The sequence below is a fragment of the Petromyzon marinus genome, chromosome 4, assembly GCF_048934315.1.
Source record: "Petromyzon marinus isolate PM22_M1 ecotype Great Lakes invasive population chromosome 4, UKy_Petmar_22M1.pri1.0, whole genome shotgun sequence".
NCBI lineage: Eukaryota > Metazoa > Chordata > Hyperoartia > Petromyzontiformes > Petromyzontidae > Petromyzon > Petromyzon marinus.
The window spans coordinates 10,274,534-10,297,705 of NC_133670.1; the positions used below are offsets into that span (position 1 = coordinate 10,274,534).

The 23,172-nt window shown below is 39.6% G+C and overlaps 1 protein-coding gene across 3 annotated transcripts in view; it reads right to left on the minus strand.

The window, feature by feature from the left end:
• Positions 1–23,172, minus strand: part of LOC116938745 (diacylglycerol kinase beta) — a 131,922-nt gene that overhangs the window by 42,248 nt on the left and 66,502 nt on the right. The window contains exons 13-19 of one of the 3 annotated variants that reach the window (XM_032946320.2): positions 22,927–23,058; positions 21,531–21,604; positions 20,425–20,499; positions 17,887–17,972; positions 17,669–17,758; positions 16,460–16,620; positions 1,777–1,841 (exon numbers count right to left, since the gene is read on the minus strand). In XM_032946320.2, the coding sequence (XP_032802211.1) occupies positions 1,777–1,841; positions 16,460–16,620; positions 17,669–17,758; positions 17,887–17,972; positions 20,425–20,499; positions 21,531–21,604; positions 22,927–23,058 (683 nt within the window). The remainder of the gene's footprint in view (positions 1–1,776; positions 1,842–16,459; positions 16,621–17,668; positions 17,759–17,886; positions 17,973–20,424; positions 20,500–21,530; positions 21,605–22,926; positions 23,059–23,172) is intronic. The other 2 variants (XM_076056136.1, XM_076056133.1) reach the window with 2 other exon arrangements.

Genomic DNA, 23,172 nt, shown 5'->3' on the forward strand with positions numbered 1-23,172 from the left:
GTCTGCTGGGGCAACTGATTTTGCACATTATTTCAACTTAATAGAAAGTCAATGTCTCCAATATATATTTCAGATGAAATAAGCATTGGGGACATTAAACATATATCTGATAAGAGTAAAAGTCTAGTTATACGGTCTACAAATATTTATAGGTTGAACAATTTATTCAGCTAGCTTTTGTATAACTCAATAAGACAAAAGCCTTTCAACGGATAACTTAGGGTCTTGATCATAACTTGGTGTTGTAATGTATTTGAGGCCAGTAAGTGGTTTAAGTATATTTACAATGATTGCTAATAAGGCTTACATAACAATGAAAACATGTTAAATAAACATGTTCTTTGGTTCTTTTGGTAAAGTTCCGTAGATAGAAAAAATAAAAATAAAGTGAATAAAAATATCACGACGTTTTGATCGCAACACAAGCAGTCGTCCGCTTGTGTTGCGATCGAACCAAAGAATATGAATTCCTGCAGTCACGAAAGTTTGAAGTCAAAATGTTAAATAAACATTCTAAATTCTGACGAGCTGTATTGCTTCTGATGATTATACATTATTTTGGTGGGGCATAAAAAGCTAATTACAAAAGTAAAACACATATCACCTGATTTGCAGTTTTTTGTTTAAATCATTCAAATTGCTAAACCAACTGGTTTTGTTTTACTAAATACATTACCACAACATTATTTCAACGTTCCCAACTTCAAGCCATGAAACACACTTTCTGAATTGCTTTTTTATTATGAAGTGAAAAATACACAGGTTTTCTCGCAACCACTTTTCAAACCTTAAACAAATATAATGGCTCATACACACTATGTGAAGCTCCACGCTCTGCTGCCAAGGTGGCCACAGTTGTTACGCGTACAGTACCAGTCAATGTATGCATGCAAAAGCACTCGTGTTCAATTTAGACAAGCGCTTGGAAGGTGATAAATACAAAGAAGGTATTATCAATCGTAATTATTAAGTAAGCTACTGAAAATAAAAAATATAACCACTTTCCCATTAACTTTTGAATAAATTACTATATAATGTTAGATGCGTTAAACAACATGTCCTTGAATTTTGATTTAAAGCTTTTGTGACTGGAGGGATTCATATTCTTGGTTCTTTCGGTAAAGTAACGTAGAAGGGAAACAATAAAATAATATTGATTTATATTTTTGTATTATTTTATTGTTTCCCTTCTCCGTGACTTTACCGAAAGAACCAAGAATATATAACATGTCCTTGCTTCTTCAAAGTAAATGGATACAGGATCATAATTTAAAAATAGGTGTATCTGGAAGATGAAACGGTGTAGTTGTTTCTTTGTCTATAAATAAGTAGCTATCCCTGCTATCCAAATTCAACTGTATGGAATATTTGCACGCTCATGGAGTGCAATGGTGGCATAGTGGTTAGCACACTGCTCTATTAACTCAGAGATCTGAGTTTTATTCCTGGCCAGAGCTAACAGTAAGGTGATATTGGAACTGGTTATGAGATAACCTGCAATGACCAGTCTGGTGAAGTATAACACCCATGACCAACACGGCATGGGTAGGCCTTCATCCAGTAGTGGATATTATGGCACACACAGAAAACTCGAGAAATGTTGTCATGGTTATATAAAATTCATCTCTTTTTTTAAAACAAAATTCGACATTAAAATACACAACAAATGTTAATATACATATTCACAGATCTTAAAATGACTTTAATAACACCCTGGCTCGACCATAACGATGACTGTTTGAATGAGGACCCTAGAGGATGTGTGTGTGATCTTACCGGCTGTTGAATTTCTCTGGGTGCTTCTCTCTCATCAGGTGAAATCTGTGAGCTATTGAGGCATCCTAGGTGTGAAGAAACAATGAAACTGTCAATAATGTTTTCAGAGGCCAATCAACAAATACAAAAATAGTGAGAAGCTGTGGTTTGTTATTCCCCATACACCACTCAAGTGATTACACTGGTAATGAATTTTAAAAAAATGATTCAAATGTGCATACAAAGAGAATGCAAAAACACATTAATTTAAGGCACGATAATTGTCAATTATTATGCACCTTTCATTGAAATAAAAAAAACTATTTTATATTTTACTGATTGTACAATACAGTGAGGGAAAATAGTATTTGATCCCATGCTGATTTTGTACGTTTGCCCACTGACAAAGAAATGATCAGTCTATAATTTTAATGGTAGGTTTATTTGAACAGTGAGAGACAGAATAACAACAAAAAATCCAGAAAAACGCATGTCAACAATGTTATAAATTGATTTGCATTTTAATGAGGGAAATAAGTATTTGATCCCCTCTCAATCAGAAAGATTTCTGGCTCCCAGGTGTCTTTTATACAGGTAACAAGCTGAAATTAGGAGCACTCCCTTTAAGAGTGTGCTCCTAATCTCAGCTCGTTACCTGTATAAAAGACACCTGTCCACAGAAGCAATCAATAAATCAGATTCCAAACTCTCCACCATGGCCAAGACCAAAGAGCTCTCCAAGGATGTCAGGGACAAGATTGTAGACCTACACAAGGCTGGAATGGGCTACAAGACCATTGCCAAGCAGCTTGGTGAGAAGGTGACAACAGTTGGTGCGATTATTCGCAAATGGAAGAAACTCCCTCGGCCTGGGACTCCATGCAAGATCTCACCTCGTGGAGTTGCAATGATCATGATAACGGTGAGGAATCAGTCCAGAACTATACGGGAGGATCTTATCAATGATTTCAAGGCAGCTGGGACCATAGTCACCAAGAAAACAATTGGTAACACACTACGCCGTGAAGGACTGAAATCCTGCAGCGCCCGCAAGGTCCCCCTGCTCAAGAAAACACATATACATGCCCGGCTGAAATTTGCCAATGAACATCTGAATGATTCAGAGGACAACTGGGTGAAAGCGTTGTGGTCAGATGAGACCAAAATGGAGCTCTTTGGCATCAACTCAACTCGCCGTGTTTGGAAGAGGAGGAATGCTGCCTATGACCCCAAGAACACCATCCCCACCGTCAAACATGGAAGTGGAAACATTATGCTTTGGGGGTGTTTTCTGCTAAGGGGACAGGACAACTTCACCGCATCAAAGGGACGATAGACGGGGCCATGTACCGTCAAATTTTGGGTGAGAACCTCCTTCCCTCAGCCAGGGCATTGAAAATGGGTCGTGGATGGGTATTCCAGCATGACACAATGACCCAAACCACACAGCCAAGGCAACAAAGGAGTGGCTCAAGAAGAAGCACATTAAGGTCCTGGAGTGGCCTAGCCAGTCTCCAGACCTTAATCCCATAGAAAATCTGTGGAGGGAGCTGAAGGTTCGAGTTGCCAAACGTCAGCCTCGAAACCTTAATGACTTGGAGAAGATCTGTAAAGAGGAGTGGGACAAAATCCCTCCTGAGATGTGTGCAACCTGGTGGCCAACTACAAGAAACTTCTGACCTCTGTGATTGCCAACAAGGGTTTTGCCACCAAGTATAAGTCATGTTTTGCAGAGGGGTCAAATACTTATTTCCCTCATTAAAATGCGAATCAATTTATAAGATTTTTTAATTGCGTTTTTCTGGATTTTGTTGTTGTTACTCTGTCTCTCACTGTTCAAATAAACCTACCATTAAAATTATAGACTGATCATTTATTTGTCAGTGGGCAAACGTACAAAATCAGCAGGGGATCAAATACTTTTTTCCCTCACTGTATGAAACATGTTTTAACCATCATTTTCTTTTATCAGTGAACACATTATGCGGTCCAAATATACTCTGCTTCTCTATGCTTTTAGAGTAGAAATAAATGACAATCGTGCATCAAAAAATAATAGGCCCTATCTCTCACAGTGATCGTATACAGCTCGGCCAAGCATGCTTGCAACTCTATTCTTGTCCTAAAATATACATTCATTTCAGAAGTATAAAATCTTGTTATATATGTTTTACATTTATATCATTATAACACATTGGACACGTGCATTATCATTGTAAATGTTGAACATTAAATTGATTAACAATGTGCAAACAGCCGCATTCACTTTTATTGTACACAATCACACTGTATCAAAGCAGTTCATGCAATGTCGGAGTTATTTTTTTTGCTACAAATTTGGGTGTCAGCATTGATTAATATGTACACGGCCCCTGCTCACAAAACGCAAAACAGTTACCCACAGTGTATTACACAGCTTTCCATCAGACACGCAGGAGGATATGTGGTCGCATTGGATCTGGATCTCATCTAAATTTGTAACGTCAATGTTGAAGAGTCTCCCCGCTCAAATAAGCCTCGGGTGATTGGTGGTGGCCTTGAGCCAGTGGGTGGAAATGTCTATATTCCTATGGTAGGACACAGTATAATCACTATTGTCACAAAGCGATAGTCATTTTGTTGACCGCAGTGAAATGACTCGACCCCTGACCAATATTTGAATTCACCACCTTCCAATCCTGAGTTGGGCCAATTGGCCAGGTCTAAGCATAATCTACCCACAGTGTGCTTTGCCAAATCTCTGGTAAATCTGTGTAGGCTGATGAAGCTGGCTCATGCTTGCAATAGAATTAGCTTTTAAGCTTTGTTTAACTTTTTTGTATCACTCATTTGACAAAACTCTACGGGCACCAGTGATTTCGCAAGTCTGCTCCTATAACGTGTACCAAAACACAACGTATTTATTTTTTTAAACTGACAAATACAAATGTAGTGCACTCTTTCCTGTATAAATTCCAACTGCCATAATAGGTGTGTGTACCTCTTTTCTGTTTTACATGGCGAGCCGTGACATACAAAATATGGAGCCAATATAATACATTTAAACACTCTAATTTAGTATTCTAATTTTAAGACCAATAAGCACTAATTAAGATCGAACGGTGGCACAGTGGTTAGCATGTACTCTGTTATTAGCATAGCTACCCGAGTTTGATTCCTGGCCACGGCTATCTGTACTAGTCCTGGACCTGTCTTTGACCAATCTACATCACCCAGTGTGGAATTCGGTCAAACAACCACCCTGCAAGCAACACAATATGAGGAAGCCATCATCCAGCAGTGGATTAACAACAAACGGTAAATTATTATCATAATTTGCACTCCTATTTATTCATATTTGTTGTTTGGTTGAAACTGGATAACATGGATATCTCCAGGTCAAGCATTTCTGCCTCACGGTTCAAAGCTTTGCCAGTTTATGGACTGGTTCAAGTCGCCTCTTGACTCCTAAATAATGTGAAGTGGAATGTCTTGATATTAAAGTAGCGTCGTTACATGGCATGTCTTCTCTTATAAACTGTGGGTCCAAAACGACCCCGTCACTCTGAATATGGGCAAGCAATTGTGTGCCAGTGTCAAGGAATGGTTTTATATTATATCTGCACACGAAGCACGCCTCTAAAAAAAATGAAGTAACTATCGTGAGTTTATTTATTTAGAAGCAGGTGATTGTGAGCTTTGCTGTCACCTATATTTGTTTCAAAGTTAACAGTTTTGTAGGCATGAAAGGAAAGGACATCCTGCAAAATAGGTTTAATATTTGCTCGTGAAAATCCTTGGTGCGTGAAAAAAAAATACCAGTGTTTACATTATGCATAGAAACACTTAAAACCAACGTCATTTGAAAGTTAAATGCGTAGTCTATGATAAAGAAAAACAAGCAAAAAGGGTTTAGTTTATGACCCTTCGGATGAACTCTTTTAACTTCAATGGAAAACCATTGCATGAAAATGTTAATGCTTACTTTCCTGAGTCATAAGTGTCCCTCAACACGATACATCTGTCTACAACAGCTGAACAATCTTGTCCATGTAAGCATAATAGCTTGCAATATATTCCACGTATAGACCTCCTCAAAAAGATGCAATAAATGTATCTTGGATACCATAAATATTGCAATTTACCACACAATGTACCTGGCTATGTGCCCTTTTGGCTAAGAAATGTAAAAAATACTTTGACCTGATATTGACAACTGCATATGTGGTATGAGTCTAACCACAAGTGACACGTATTGATAAGCATAAAAAATATATTACACTGCCTTCCTTACATCTCATCTTAGTAATATTAATAATGCACTGCTGCTATTCTATTTATATTCATATGTATATAATTTATAATATTTTTTATTCAAGAAATAATTAATTCCAGCACTTGACAATTCATAAAACAGTAGGTGAAAACATAAATCAGCTATATGTCATTTTATGTTTAAACGTGTACAGTTGCCCTGTATGTATTTCCACTCATATTTAATCGTATATTTCTACTTGCTTGATGTATGTTGAACTTCTTTTGCACCGTATGTAGCTAACCGTGCTACTCAAAGGTGCAGGTGAAAGACAACAAACTAAGCACAAAAAGCAATTCTAAAGAAATTAGTTTTCAATCTAGATTTAAAATTGCATCACTCCAGTGGTTTCCTAATATCAGAAGAGGGTTCCAGACGGCCACAGAAGCGCATCTGAAAGCACGCGATGCACTGGCCATCTTTGTTCGATGGCTTGCAAAAAGCCACTGCGAGGGTGACCAGAATTTGTGTGATGGTGTATGCTCCTTGACAAGATTGGCAAGATATTGTGGTTCATTTATGGCAAGCACTTTGTGTGTAATGTGCACGACCTTAAATGTATTCGTTTAGCAACCGCAAGCCAATGCAGCCTAGCGAGCACTGGACAGACATGGTCGGATCTTGCAGTACCCGTCACGACATGTGCCAAATAATTTTGTTAACGAAGGTTGGCGGCTATTCAAATGTATTGAATAAAATAAGGAATGAGAGACCCTGGAGAGAGATTGTGGGTTTATCTGTGCTTCCGGAATTGCTATGAAGCAGCAACAGGCACCTGTGAAAGCGGCATCCGTGATTGCTAAGACATCTGATCCTCACCCGTCTCGCTGGTGGAATATTCAGCACTGAGGACAATGCACGGGTAATGATTACCGGAGTGCTGGATAGGAAAACTGCAAGGTCAAAGGCACAGGAAATTGTAAATATTTAATTATCACTTACCCATCCCTGAGGATGTCATTGCTTGTGAATAATAGCACTCTTCTTATCTTTGTTAATTTATTTTAATGAATATATTTAACATTTACTGTTTAAAGTCATTTATACACTTTTTTGGATTCACGGTGCTATCACATGTTGAGAGGTTATTATTTAAAATATACGAGTTGGGATTTGTACATCTTTTCCATCATTCACAAGTGTACAGTGTTTAAGCACTGTTTAAGACGAGGCTTTAGTGCAATGATAGTAAAATATTTAAAGTATAAACTTTTCAAGTACATGCATTTGCTATATCATACTTGCCAACGATATGCCTAACACTCCTAGTGTTGATTATAATGTATGTATTTATTTCCAAAAATCCAAAGTCCCTTTAGCTGACTCGTAAATGTAAATAAGTGGTTATGTCGTATATATGACTTCATTTTGTATTCATTATTTACTAGTCACAGGAGTTAATGTTTTGTTTTTATTTACATGTTGTAATGGAAGTGTTGAATGTAAATTTGATATATTTTATTAATTGAGTATATGCTTTGATTTAAAGCTTTCGTGACTGCAGGGATTCATATTCTTGGTTCTTTCGGTAAAGTCACGTAGAAGGGAAACAATACAAAATATATATTTTTTATTATTTTTAAGTAATATATATTTTTATTATTTGATTGTTTCCATTCTACGTGACTTTACCGAAAGAACCAAGAATATGAGTATATGCTGGTAAATATCACATTCTTGTGCATTTGCTCCCATAATGTACTTAACAAATATACTTTAACACATATACTTTTATGCCCAATGCCCACACACGTGCTCAAGCACAGCCCTGCATTAGCTAAACAGATATTATTCAATGACGGGGGCAATTAATTCTGGTAGCTGGTGAAAAAGCCCTGTCACCACGACCAACCTTGAGACAACAGGGGAGGGCCTCAGGATGCTGTGGTCAGCCAGTAACATGAGGGAATGCCCTCACTAATCTGCCCGATGCCACACATCCCCAGACTTCCAGATGTATCACCCACACTTACTGCCACTTTGAAACATTTTGGCCCACAGTACTTAATGCAATGCTATAGGCCAGCCACCATGAGCAATCATATGTAAAATAGCTCCCAGAAATCAATAATTGCCATTTTTATTTTTATTGAAATGTTTCCATCTCTCTTTTCCTCTCTCTAGCCCACACAGTTGGAGTATGTGATGCATATGATGTTGCCACGTTCTAAAAATCATGTATATGCTGTGTGTTCTAACCGTTTGTACTATATCGTAAAATAATACCTACCTAATCAACACCTAATTATCCATTTATGTATGTAGATTGGTAATTTTTCACCTATCCATATATTTATGCATTCGTAAATTGCTGTTTTGTTATCGATTATTACATGTCTGTGGATTTCTGTTTATTCTGCATGCCGGATAACAAAAACAATCATATGACAATCAATAGGACTGATAATTCACCTAAAAGTCTTCACCTTATTTTAAGGCAAAGCAATTCAGACCCAAATCTTGACTGAATCGGTTTCCTCCGGGTTCTCCGTTTCACAGCTAAAGAAACATGTACAAATGTTAACTGGTGTTGGCCAAACAATGTCCAATGCTTAGAAATCCCCTGCAAACATCGCCCCCTTCCTGTGGAAACCTGGCAGGACCCTCCTAAAATGGACTCTTGAGACTCGGTGAGCGCTTTCCTGGCTGATTCAGCGTAACGTGTAACCGAGCACAATGTCCTTCGATCGAGGACAGCCACATCCATAACATGAAACAAATATACTCATAAATTGTCAGAAATATAAAAATGAATATCACATGCGTCCGCTGCAGAGTTATTTGTGATGCCATATAGTGCAAAGTAGGATATATTGTGCCGTTCACAAGGGACTAGAAACTCGGATTTCCAATCCACGACACGTACAAGTCATTTTTTTAGAAAAGCAATATCACGTGCCCAACATACAAAATGTCGTTGTCACATTGTACGTTCGTTCAACGAGTACAGCTGATGTGCTGGACAGAGGTCCCATCTACTTTGTTGGATTGAGGTCTACGTATATTAGTTTGACAGCTACTGCAATGAGTATCACTAGTGAACTTATGTGCGATTGGATCTAAACACACGAGTGTTCCTATCCTGTGGGTGTTCCCAGCTCATCATTCATCAATCATGTTGATGAAGAAAATGAGAGCAACATGCTGTGGGAAATATAAACATTCTGCAGGGACACTGGGTTTGATGGACAGCTTCATGACACATTGTGATTGAAATCAACTATCAAATGTCTAGAAAATATTAATGTGGTTTACACTTACATAGCATGACATGATTGATAACACAATTGGGATGTCATTTTTTATGGGGTCTTTAGGCTTAGCATATAATGTGCTTTGAATTACGGCACCTTCAGCATTTTACAAAGCCCAATTGAGTGCGGTGGAAAACACCTGTAATCCACTTACTTAGGACAGGATGTGTTGGTCATCGTGGGATCATATATGAAATATGGCACTGCATATGTTGTAAGGTGCCTATAGGTGTGGCAGTACAATAAGTAGGATCCTAGCCTGTTGTGTGGAGTTTGAGTGTGCTTCGCTTATATGCATGTTTCTTACCGGTACTACATGTTGCATTATTTGATCAAAAATTCCAGGCAATGCGCGCTTGAATTATGTTTACATGCAGTCAAGCTCTCTTGGGTAAACAAGCAATAATTAGAGTATTATTTATGATTTTTAATGGTTACTACAAAGTATTCATGCATGGATGGCTGTTTCAGTGGGTTAATAGCCATGTCAGTACTGAGTCAGCGTCACTAGTTCAAATTTGTAAATGACAAAAAAAAACCATCACAAGAGAAAAAAAATACAACGATCTTGGGGACAAGTGCCATTTTTTTTTGCTCTGGGTAACTCCCCAGGCACAAACAAGGTAAGCAAGTTTTTTTATAAAATGTCTATGATCTTTTTCATCCAAAATGCTGATGGTTTTTATAAAGTTACCATTTTAAATATTACATTTGTACTCAACTTAGCAATGTCCAGATTTTAAAAACATGAAATGTCACCAAAATACAAACTAAAAATACACGTGCACTTTTGGGGATTTCAAAGAGAGTTTCATGTGGGGAAAGTAAGAAATAAACATGATATCGGGAAATGTTATTCCACAAGTATTCCCAGTCAATAACTTTTGCTCGTGTTTCAGTACTCAAACTGTAAATGTTGTGGATTCACTCTTCAACACACCGGTGGGCTAAAGTAGTGAACTATTTGTCTTTTGTCAACGTGACACTTTTTTGCTGATTGGCCGTGTCGGGTGGTGAAGGGTTACGACACATTTATAAATAACGCGATCTAACCCAAAAACCTTTATTATGAATAATATTGGTCGCGAAAGCCTACATGTTAAACCGAAATAAATGCTCATCTCACGACTAAACCCTGAAGGCCATGCATGAATAATGAGTGGCTGTGAAAATCTACACTTGAAACTGGTTTCACAAAACTTTACCTGCATTCACAAAACTTTACCTGCATTCAAGTTGTGTCTGTTTATGAAACAAAGTATATATATATACACCGACTTTTACATTTGTAACATAAAATGTGTATTTGATACGTTCGTATTAATTTTAGAAATGTAATGCCAGTTCCATAATGTGACAAATGTGTGTTTTGTGATGTATATGCAGTAGGACACTATTGAAAAAAGGAGTTTAACTGAATTAATAGCCTGACATTTTATCAATATTAAAGTTTATCATAATCTGTCTTATTAGAATTCACTATTGATACAGCATACATTTAAAGGGTCTGCTTCGTAGCCAAAAGGAAAATGACATTTAGGCACAATCAACCAAAAGGTTCCTTGGACCAACATTTTCAAGGAGCATTTGTTTAAGAAGGAAAGCCCTGAATTCATTATTATATTACAAGGCTCTTCAGAAAAATATGGCTTGTTAAACAAATGCTTCTGTTATGAAGGCGGCTGTGAAAAAGTGCTTCATAGATCATCAGATTCCTCGAGTATAAGTACAGATTCTTATTCTAAAGAAGATCCAACAAAAAAACATCCATGTGAGCATAAAATAAGCCAAAGAATCCCCCAGATAGTCCATAGACTCTCGGTGGATGTGCTGCTGTAAAGACCTGCATGAGGAGGTGCAGCCAGCACCATGCCTGTCCACCGATGTCTATCCAGCGCCGGTCTTTATACTGCAGCTGGTACTCATTTGAGGGCGAGCCAACCTCGCGGAGGCCCAGGATACGTTCCGATACCATTTGACACAGATGTTGTCCATGGCGAGGAATCTAACTCGGGTAAATGGGTTCGTAGTGCGATCCGCAAATCACTCTGCTATCTCTGCCCCCCCCACTCTCTCTCTCTGTCTCTGTCACATATACTATACTCATCAAATACACAACTACACACAAAAACACATTTCTACATGACAACAGCATAGAGTTACTGGGCAGATACATAATGATACAAATAAGGATGCTCATCATAATATATCCTGACACACAAAAGATTACAGCTGTTGTAAACAAAAGGAGTCCAACTTGAATTTAAAACTTCAAGATAACGAGGCAATAAAATAAAGCACAGCCTGTACACAATTTACCACAGCCCTTTGTTGCTACCACACACACTGTGATGAATGCTAGTCATTTAACAACTTCCCCAAGAAATAAAATATCGAGCCCACACCGAGCTCTCAAGATATTTCCATCCATTTGCACTGAAAATTCAACTTATGCTCATTTGAACATAAAATTAAATGTCGTGTCATGTATTAGACACACATTAAGACATTTAGCTTTTATTTTCACTTGGGGGAAAAAGTTAAGATTTGGAATCCGTCATTAATCCTCATGATTTAAAGAACTGGATTTTGCGAAACAGTCGTAATCATTGCACTGAGCGCATTACATTGTGGCTGTATATTATCTCTCGGCCTTAATGGCTTAGAGTTTGTGAACTGTCGCTTGTAAATTTTCCATTCTTGGATTCAAGGCCAGGACCTATGAGACCTAGGCTGAGCCACAAGGCCAAGCCAAGGTCGAAGCCAGGAGTCTTTTAGATTAAGGTCAGTGTCAAGGCCAGTCAAGGCTGCAACCTCAAGGCTGCTTCCTCTAGGCTAAGGGCAGTGCCAAGGCCAGGACCTCGAAGCCAAGTTCTATGACCGAGGCCACACACCCGAGAACAGGGGTCAAGGACAAAACACCGAGAAAATGTCCTGAAGCTGGCATTGAGGGCGAGGGCTGGTCTTGAGGACCCAAGACTGCAATTTTCCGACACCAACATGCGAAACAGTGGCTTAAAGTTATAATTCCCAAACTACATCAACTCGAAATGTTTGAAAACTAGTAGAGTATGGCTCCTTTCATTTAGTCAACATAACATAAGTAAATCAGCATTACGAAGCTGCCTGTTTTACTACTGCTACAAGTTATTGTTTGCAAGTGGAAAAACTGCAGCTATTGTTCACTGTTTAGTCTCACGTGATTCTCTATGGAATTAGATGAAGCATTTCAATATATTCTGAATCACTACGAGTTCAAAGACTAAAATATATACAGTAACACCTCAATATTCGAGGTTAATGCGTTCCTGGAGCTTCGTATGTTTAAACTTCGTATACTGAATATGTTATAACATTAGTACTATGAGGATGCGTTTCCGGCCTTCGTAACTTATCATTTCATAATATAAACACTTCATAACTTATTCATATTCTTGGTTCTTTCGGTAAAGTCACGTATAAGAGAAACAATCAAATAATAAAAATATAAAACAATAACTTACCATTCATATTATAAACAAAGATCATTTATATTGAAAATAAAATCACATGTTATGTTGTACAGTATGAAAATAAAACATTGACTTAAATAGAAGAAATATATTGAAGAGACATAATTTTATTTGCATTTATATACTACCAGAGACTGATAAATGTAATGTTTATTTAGTTCTTTGATTTATTATTTTAGTTTCTTTTTTTATTACCATTCAAATAATGGTAACCATTAAAATAATGGTAATCAATCCAAAGTTTGTTGTACTGAAACCTCGCATGTCGAATATTACTTTTCTTCAATGTGAATAACTTCCAAGAAAATCCAGGCCACCATATTTGTAGCTGGAGCACCACCTGCTGTAATAATACTGCATCAGCTGGAAACTCGAAATTATATGCCCATGACAGGATGTTGGAGACGTGTGAATGCACCAGCGAGAAGGGCCGGGAAGATTCATCCAGAAATACGCGATTGTCCATTCTCACTGTGTGCCATAGCAGTAAATGTGTTGAGCTCAACTCGGGCGTCATTGTCATCCTGGTGGTCCTACCAATATTTAGTTCCTCTTATAGATTTGATGGGGGCGGATGGGGTTATTTTATTTAATATTTGGATCCAAATCGCCTTCATCCACACATTACAGACATACGTTTTATATCAAATTGAAGCTCTTAATCTTTCAATGTGACCTGCGGGAATGCAAACCATTCACGAGTGTTTTTGTTTGTTTGTTACAAAACAATTAAATAAAATTACACGACAGCCAGAGGGAGCGCCGCCTACTGGTGGTGCACGGGAAGCGATCGGCATGCGGCGGTGAGCAGTAGGCCTCCTTGTACGAGCGGAAGATGCCCGAGCGTGTGCATCAAAATAAGACTACTTGGACAAATAACAACGGTTGGGGTCAGACAATTAAGTTAAGTGTACTGCGGGTGGCTTCAAGTTGCTCAATCCGCATGTATTTATTGTACCAGGTGTGAACTCAAGAGACCAGGATGATTTTGATTTAAAGCTGGTGGTCCTACCAATATTTAGTTCCTCTCATATATTTGATGAGAGGACGGCTGCTTGCGTTGTGGCCCGAAACGTCGTGAGAATTTTATGATGTTTTATTTTTCTTATTTTATTATTTCCCTTCTACGTGACTTTACCGAAAGAACCAAAAATTAAGGATAGGGTGCAGAAATTAAGCGATTAGAATTCAAAGAAAAAATAACTGTCACAGCGAAGATCCCAAGGCTCAAACTGGCAAACTAAAACAACGTAAAAGAAGATCCTATGGGTAGCAGGAGAAAATCTCACAGTTCCCTTTGTACAGTCTATACAAACATTGATGTCTCCCTTGTCGGTTTTCATGATAGTACTATAGTCAACCTATATCTGCTTAATTTTCCTGAAGCCTAGATTTGTAATTAGTCCTGTGATCAGTCAGGAGACAATCCACCTAATACACTTTTCACTGCAGGGAATTTCATATTTAGCTTTGATTTAACATTGATTTGTGTTTATGTAATATTTTCGATTCCTTGCGTTATACGGTAGTTTATTTTTATTTTAGGTTTGTTCTGATTGCTGTTTACTTCATTGCTGTACTTTGTTTGTTGGTCACTCACACTGGTCTCTTGACTTCCCACCTGGTGCATCATGAAAATAAACTTGAAAACGTAAACACCAGGACACACGTCAATGGCAGCAAAGCCAGAGTTGGGATAATTGTCAAGTACCAACCATGTACAGTGAGGGAAAAAAGTATTTGATCCCCTGCTGATTTTGTACGTTTGCCCACTGACAAATAAATGATCAGTCTATAATTTTAATGGTAGGTTTATTTGAACAGTGAGAGACAGAATAACAACAACAAAATCCAGAAAAACACATATATTTTTTTTTATAAATTGATTTGCATTTTAATGAGGGAAATAAGTATTTGACCCCTCTGCAAAACATGACTTAGTACTTGGTGGCAAAACCCTTGTTGGCAATCACAGAGGTCAGACGTTTCTTGTAGTTGGCCACCAGGTTTGCACACATCTCAGGAGGGATTTTGTCCCACTCCTCTTTGCAGATCTTCTCCAAGTCATTAAGGTTTCGAGGCTGACGTTTGGCAACTCGAACCTTCAGCTCCCTCCACAGATTTTCTATGGGATTAAGGTCTGGAGACTGGCTAGGCCACTCCACGACCGTAATGTGCTTCTTCTTGAGCCACTCCTTTGTTGCCTTGGCCGTGTGTTTTGGGTCATTGTCATGTTGGAATACCCATCCACGACCCATTTTCAATGCCCTGGCTGAGGGAAGGAGGTTCTCACCCAAGATTTTACGGTACATGGCCCTGTCCATCGTGCGGTGAAGTTGTCCTGTCCCTTTAGCAGAAAAACACCCCCAAAGCATAATGTTTCCACCTCCATGTTTGACGGTGGGGATGGTGTTCTTGGGGTGATAGGCAGCATTCCTCCTCCTCCAAACACGGCGAGTTGAGTTGATGCCAAAGAGCTCCATTTTGGTCTCATCTGACCACAACACTTTCACCCAGTTGTCCTCTGAATCATTCAGATGTTCATTGGCAAACTTTAGACGGGGATGTATATGTGCTTTCTTGAGCAGGGGGACCTTGCGGGCGCTGCAGGATTTCAGTCCTTCACGGCGTAGTGTGCTACCAATTGTTTTCTTGGTGACTATGGTCCCAGCTGCCTTGAGATCATTGACAAGATCCTCCCGTGTAGTTCTGGGCTGATTCCTCACCGTTCTCATGATCCTGCAACTCCACGAGGTGAGATCTTGCATGGAGCCCCAGGCCGAGGGAGATTGACAGTTATTTTGTGTTTCTTCCATTTGCGAATAATCGCACCAACTGTTGTCACCTTCTCACCAAGCTGCTTGGCAATGGTCTTGTAGCCCATTCCAGCCTTGTGTAGGTCTACAATCTTGTCCCTGACATCCTTGGAGAGCTCTTTGGTCTTGGCCATGATGGAGAGTTTGGAATCTGATTGATTGATTGCTTCTGTGGACAGGTGTCTTTTATAAGGTAACAATCTGAGATTAGGAGCACTCCCTTTAAGAGTGTGCTCCTAATCTCAGCTCTTTACCTGTATAAAAGACACCTGGGAGCCAGAAATCTTTCTGATTGAGAGGGGGTAAAATACTTTTTTCCCTCATTAAAGTGCAAATCAATTTACAACATTTTTGACATGCATTTTTCTGGATTTTGTTGTTGTTATTCTGTCTCTCACTGTTCAAATAAACCTACTATTAAAATTATAGACTGATCATTTATTTGTCAGTGGGCAAACGTACAAAATCAGCAGGGGATCAAATACTTTTTCCCCTCACTGTAAGGATGTGTGAAGGAGGCATCCAGATGACATGGAATAATGCTCGTGATTGGAAGGGCAACACCTCATATAATCATAGGTGAACACCTACAGACACTCAAAATCTTAAAACGAGCTGCGGATTCAAGAAATAGGAAAAAATGTCAAGGCATCATGCACACATAGGCGTAGTCAAGTGCTAATCTCTGTTGGTGGTAGAGTCTGTGGCTGAAATTCTACATTCCTAAGGCAGGGGGCCAGTCTATCCATAGGACAAGGAATATGCCAGAATAAGAGCTGCCGTGAAAATGTGTGGGCATGTGACGATGTGGTGGAGGGTGGGACTTGCCACGCCGATGGAGAAGTAGTTGTTGATGATGGAGTAAGGTACAGGGTCGCCCTTTTCGTCGAGATCCGTGGCAATGACCTCGATACTCCAGCGGTCCAGCATGAGCGGTGTGCTGTTCTCCACGTCCTTCAGGGTCTTGCGCAGGCTGCCGCCCTCATAACCTGAAACAGACCAACATCTTGAGCCTGTCATCCCTTTGAGGGCGATAAAATAAGTACCACTTTGTAGGACGCGTAGAGTGGTAACAATGTGCAGATAATGGTCCCCACCAGAATTGTGTGAAATTTCCACCATTTGCTACCGATAGAGATAAGTGCCGCCTCATTGCTCATTGCACTTTGTCTGTAAAAGCAGGGCATTGCGTGCTGTGCCAAAGCCCAATCTCACTCGGCCTGCAACTAAACATAGCAGAATTTCAAGAATAATATTCACAGGAGTAGACCGTTCCCACAGTGGTTGTTTGTACACTGAACTATGAACCAAAGGAAACTGAGTTCGATTCCCGGCAATGGCTAACATCATTGGTGAGTGAAATCTGAACCAAGTGCTAGATGCCTCCTTCACCAACCTGCACTGACAAACATGGTGAAGTGTAGTTGAACACCCCTCGTGATCGACATGGTGTAGGAATGTCCAGCAGAAAGTTAACAAAAGGGCTGTAAATTATTTAATGACTATCAGAATATTCACAATAAACTGTTATTTCAATGGTTAATGAAGTTTGTTGCAGTAGACATGGTGTACCCCAAATATATGAACGTTAATATATTCAAGGCATTTTAGTTAGCATTGGAAATGGATTCGTGCTATTGAGTGCTTAAACACTAAAATAGCATCTCAAAGAACTTTACAATGCAAACAAGAATAAAATCATTGATGGAAACAAGAGCACATTTCAAGAGGAATAAGAAACTGAAGAAGAAACACATTTTTTACATGTTTTGTTGTCCCCCCTGCCCCGCCACCTCCGATTCACACAGTCGGATACGCATGATGCGAACAGAGCTCAACATACATACATAGGGGAATGGAATCATGAAAGGTACCTGTACACACACACAACACAGGGTGCCACAGTCCAGAAAACGAATGATGTCCAAGAAAAAGGTCCAATAACAAGTAATGGGACAGGATGGCACGGACACCATATGAATAGATTACAGTGCATGTAGGCTTCGTCAATGTGAGCATTGGAGGACCGTCGCTTACCGCCACCCCAGTGCAGACACCGAGCCAGATCATTTCCTGTGCCAAGAGGAAGGACTGCTACAGGTGGACGCTTTGGCAGAGAGAGTTTGTCTGGAAAAGAAAGTGGTGTCAGTACAAATATAACTCATCCACTACATCGAACGCTATTTTTACAAAGTTGTCATAGTGAAGTATGATTTCTGCAGTGCCGATAGGAAATTCATTCATTTGTTACATACCGATGCAGTCCAAAACCCAGCCCACAGTGCCGTCCCCACCGCAAGTGAGCACTCGGAAATCGGGGACGTCACGAAAGAAGTTCAATCTGTCAAGAAATGTAGCATAAATTAAGAGACGATCTCACATATAATGCACTGTATAGTCAGTCAATATAAGCACAGCTGCTCCATGTATATGCTAGGCTGTAGCCAAGGCTACATATGCACGTAGCTCCTCAGTATATGTTCGAGAATTTACACTTAAAGTTTCTGTGTGTGGAGCTTAGGCTTGTGTCTGCTCTGTGCATCCCAGCCATGCATTGGCACGGGTAAGAGCCAAGCCCAGGCCAGCCTCCACTAGGCCATCCATGCCCCACGCGCCCTCCCGTCTTGCCTGAACACCACATCGGGATCATGCTGGGAATCAGGCAAATTCTATTTCAAAGGATATTCCGATCAATACCGGTCGGAAGGTATTGCAGTCAATTCCAGCAGACCGGCAGCACCAAACCCGTATTTAAAATATATGGCAGATACTTAGGTAATACGTTTATTGGCTAATATAAACACCAATACTCGCCAGCCAGTATCACCACAATTGCCATTGAAACATTACATAGGCATCGCCATGAATTTCAATCATGATTTCAATAGGCCCTCCAGGTGCCAAGGGCCCACCCTTCTTGCCTGATCACCTTGCTGGACTCCACACAGCCTGGTCCCCCACAGCGATTCCATAATGCAGCCAATCCCACCATCCCAAAGACAATTGTATTTGATACTTAGATTGGGCTGGCGACTCCAGGCTAGAAATTATGAGAATCATCCAACTATAGTTTTTACCACACCCACCCATTGTGTGTCATGCCAGCAGCTTAGTAACATAACTAGGCCCATTAGTATGAAGACTAAATGCCACTAAATGAAGGAAAACATTACACGATGTGGAAAGAAAAAGCAAAGTGATCCACCTTGGACTTAATTAATTTGCCAAAAGTATATGTACGACTACCACATGTAAGAAATTAAGAGCTATGTGCTCATGAAATGGCTTTAACGATATGGGTCACATCTGTGAAATGTTTTTTATAGACCAGTGGCTGAACAGTGAGTGCTCTATCATTGGTTCAAGACGTCATCTGCAAGATTCCTGGCATTTGCATGCTAAGTATTTTGAATACACTGACATTCAACTAAACATGTTTTTATACGGACCATCTATATATAAAAGTAAAAAAATTGTCTGTGGGTTTGTTTGTAGGTTTGAGTCTGTTCGCGCGCTTGCGAACGATTTGCCTCTCCAACGGTGGGGTTTACGTAAAATAAAATTGCCAGGTACCAAGCCGTAAGCTCCCCGGTAAAAAAGCGCTATTCTTTTTTCACTTCCGTCAACTTAAAATTTGTTTACTGAGCGATTTAGTGCGCTATTCATTCATTTATTTATTATGCGTGCACGACCCATGCCAAGTCGCACGCCTTCGGTGGGAGTGAGGAGGACATTTTTTTTCGCGTTAAAACTGCTATAAAAATACACTAAACACTGACGTTAATTCTTCACTGTGTGATGTCCCCCCCACCCCGATGCGTGCAGTTATTACTACTATACAGTCGCTAGATGCTACCACTATAGGCCGTAGATATTACTGCAGAGCGGCCAGGGAGATCGTGGCTGGGGGGGGGGGGGGTTCAGGGGTAGCAGCCCAGCCCCAGCCTGCCAAGGTGCCAACTCGGCCGGCTGGACAATCTAGGCGAGGCCGGAGGCTCTGCACGGGACTAGGCCTCACCACGCCACTCTGTCAGGCGAGTACTTTGTGCTATAGAGTCGATAATTGCTGCTATAGAGTCAGCATGTACTACTGTAGTGATAGCAGGTGCCACCACAGTCGGTATGCACTGCTGTAATCATAGCAGGTACCACCAGTCAGTATGCACTGCTGCAATCATAGCAGCTACCACCACAGTCGGTATGCACTGCTGTAATCATAGCAGGTACCACCACAGTCAGTACGCACTGCTGTTAGATTTTTAAGTGTAGTTTTGAAATATTTTTAAGACCCGGGCAACGCCGGGTACTTCCCGCTAGTTTAAACTAAATCTGCGTTTAAACGTTTCTTATAAGTGAGAGTCTGCGTTGTGCATAGCCAATAATCGAACCTGGATCGCTGATGCCATAACGCGGTGAGCAGTGCGTTAATCGTGAAGCAATTGCTCCAGCTTTCATATAACTCCGCTCACATAAACACGTAACCACGCACACACGCACATATACGCACGCGCACACGCGCATATGCGCCGGCACGACTGAACTTGCTTTTCTCATAGATTTTCCCTGTACTGCTACTAACTTTTTAACAATAACTTCTGCTGTCACAGATGTCCAATCATCTATAAGGATTCATGAAATTAAGAGAGAGACTATAAGTATATTAATTAGAGTATACGATTGAGACCAACATTTGTAGAGTTGAAGCTCACATTCAGTCACAACTGGTTGGATCATGCAGGGGCCTCCATGCAATTCTGTTTCAGTGGTTTTGTGTGCTTTGCATTTTCACGTACCCTGGAAATGGACCACCTTTATTGAGGTTATACACTTGCCGAGGATTGAGAAGGTATTGAAACTTTCGGAGAATTCTGCAAAAATTTAGTGAAACAACGTTAATGAAAAAGCTAAAATTTGGAATGCACGTTTGCTATCTATCAATTAATTGGTAATAAAAAAATATTCACAAGTTGTGGCAATGCATTATAGCTGTTACAACAGTATTAAATATAAAATATCGTTTTTGTTCAAATTACTAATGACAGTACTGTGCATGCAATGTCTTCTTCAGTGGTTAAAATAAGAAAATTACAATAAATTATAGATAAAATTTGTTAATATTTTCATGTACTTTGCTGATTTTATAATACACTGATTTTGCATTACAAAGTAGAAATAATAGTTCATTTGAAGTGAATCAAAATGTATTCATTCAAGCTGATTAACTTATGAATCGGTTCTCTTTAATAATTACCACACAAGCCATGTACGATGATTTATATGTATTTTATAACTTGTGCCAGATTATAACTGTCTGTGATTGGATAGAAAATGTCACATGTAGCTGATTTCAATAACAAAACATTTGTTTACTGCATCCAAAATACATTTATTCAAAAATACATATACAGTACATATGTATAGTGTTCACATAAATACCCAATGGAAAATGTTACACTTTCAAAGATGTTTTTATGAATTTTTATTGAAAAGATTGAACTCACTATAATACAAATATGAATTACAAAACCATGAAGCTGCATTCCTACGTGAGATTGTCACCAATTGCTGGATTAGCCTATAAAATAAAGCAAAAATTAACTTTGTCACACAGTGCAACAAATTTTTGAAACATATCGGCTTAGATATTTATGCATACTGCAATGCAAAATTCAATTATCTATATTGTTAAAGCCATTTAGGCAAAATTAAGGTTATAATCGAACTTCAATGGTAACTACAGCAAGCTTAATGAAAGCTGTGTACGTGTCATAATATGTATTTTATGGGAACAAACATATAATTTAATGATGTAAATTTTTATTAGGAGGAATTCAACATATCCAAAGGTTTCTTTGAGCAACTTAGTTTGTTTCGCCATGTACTGTCAGTGCTCTCTTACTTTTCTCCTTGTTTGCCTCCACTTTTTGGATTGACAAAAACGAGCAAGGGGTGGGTGCCAGTAGTAGGTGTAATCTACAGACACATGCAAGAAAAGATCATGTAATAAACCACATAATCAACGTAAAGTTGGGAAAAACATCGCTACGATTTTGTTTTGGAAACCAATTAATTTCAAATGCTTCAAATTTTGTTCACCAAAACGTTGCCTTGACACAAGATATATGTGACTCAGTAAGATGCCGTGATGATGTAAGAGTGGCACTTGGGGGTCGGTCGAATGTCGACGGTGCAACAGTTGATGAAGTCGGCAGAAGGAAGGAAATAACTGCACAGTACGGTGATACATATGGCATCGGTTGTGTTGAACTCTTATACATGATTAGCTGCTACCTAATCTAGACTACTTAACTATAACACAATACTTATCGACTATATATTAAGTTTGCATAGCTACAGTGTCGTTACAAATTTCACACAATATAACTTATCTATTTCGAAGCATTGGCTTTCAGCGCAGGCTCCACAAACAAAATAATTTTCCAGCAAAATAAACTCCCTCAATCTACCAAGCATGCACTCGTTTGTGGTGACATGTGCAAAAGTCTTAGACATAAAACATTTTTTGAGCAGCAGTGTCATGTTTGAATGTTATACGGTGGTTAATTCTAGATTTGAGGTTTTCGTGATTGCAATGATCCATACTCTTTGGTTCTTTCGGTAAAGTCACGTAGGTAAAAAAATAAAATAAAGTTAATTAAATCACGACGTTTCGGAAGCAACACAAGCCTCCGTCATCAGGTGGGATAGTCACTACAGCAAATTACTTCTTGTGCATGATGAGGCTTGCGGAATAACATGTATTCACCATGAAGAAGTGGGATTACCCACACTTAACCCCTCTACATGCGACATGCCGATCCACTCTGGTGCACCCATGCATACTGCTGGGTGAGCAGAGGTGGGACGGGTTTAATAATGTGCCCATTTTTTTTATTTAAAGCTTTCGTGACTGCAGGGATTCATATTCTTGGTTCTTTCGGTAAAGTCACGTAGAAGGGAAAGAATAAAATAATAATTATTTTTTATTGTTTTATATTTTAATTATTTTATTGTTTCCCTTCTATGTGACTTTACTCGAAAGAACCAAGAATATAAATGTGCCCATTGTTTCGACTGCCGCATCGGGAAGTGGAACCGGCGACACTCTGGATTGAAAGCCCAGTGTGCTGACCATCACACCGCAGCAACGTCCGGGGCTCTGTGTATCTGTGTTTTATAAGATGTCTTTTTTTTTACCAAACCATTTTTTTTTTACCAGCAGCATCCATCCGGGGCTCTGTGTACTACCAAACCAGTGGACATGGCAAACTCCCCCAGCTGCACCAGACACAGACCTGCAGAGCGTGCCCGTCGCCTGTCACCGAGTTGGTGCGCTGAAAACGCCGCAGCACGTCGTCGTCCAGCGACGCTCCGCTGCCACTGTCCGTCCTTTGCACTGACATCTGTCGCTCCTGTGGCTCACATGTCCATATACGCACACGTGCACACACAGGGGAAACGGAGCTTTAGCGTCGAAAGATGCCAGGTGTCTGTAACCAGCTTTGGTATTTATAGAATGTACAGGGCGTCCAAAAAAGTCT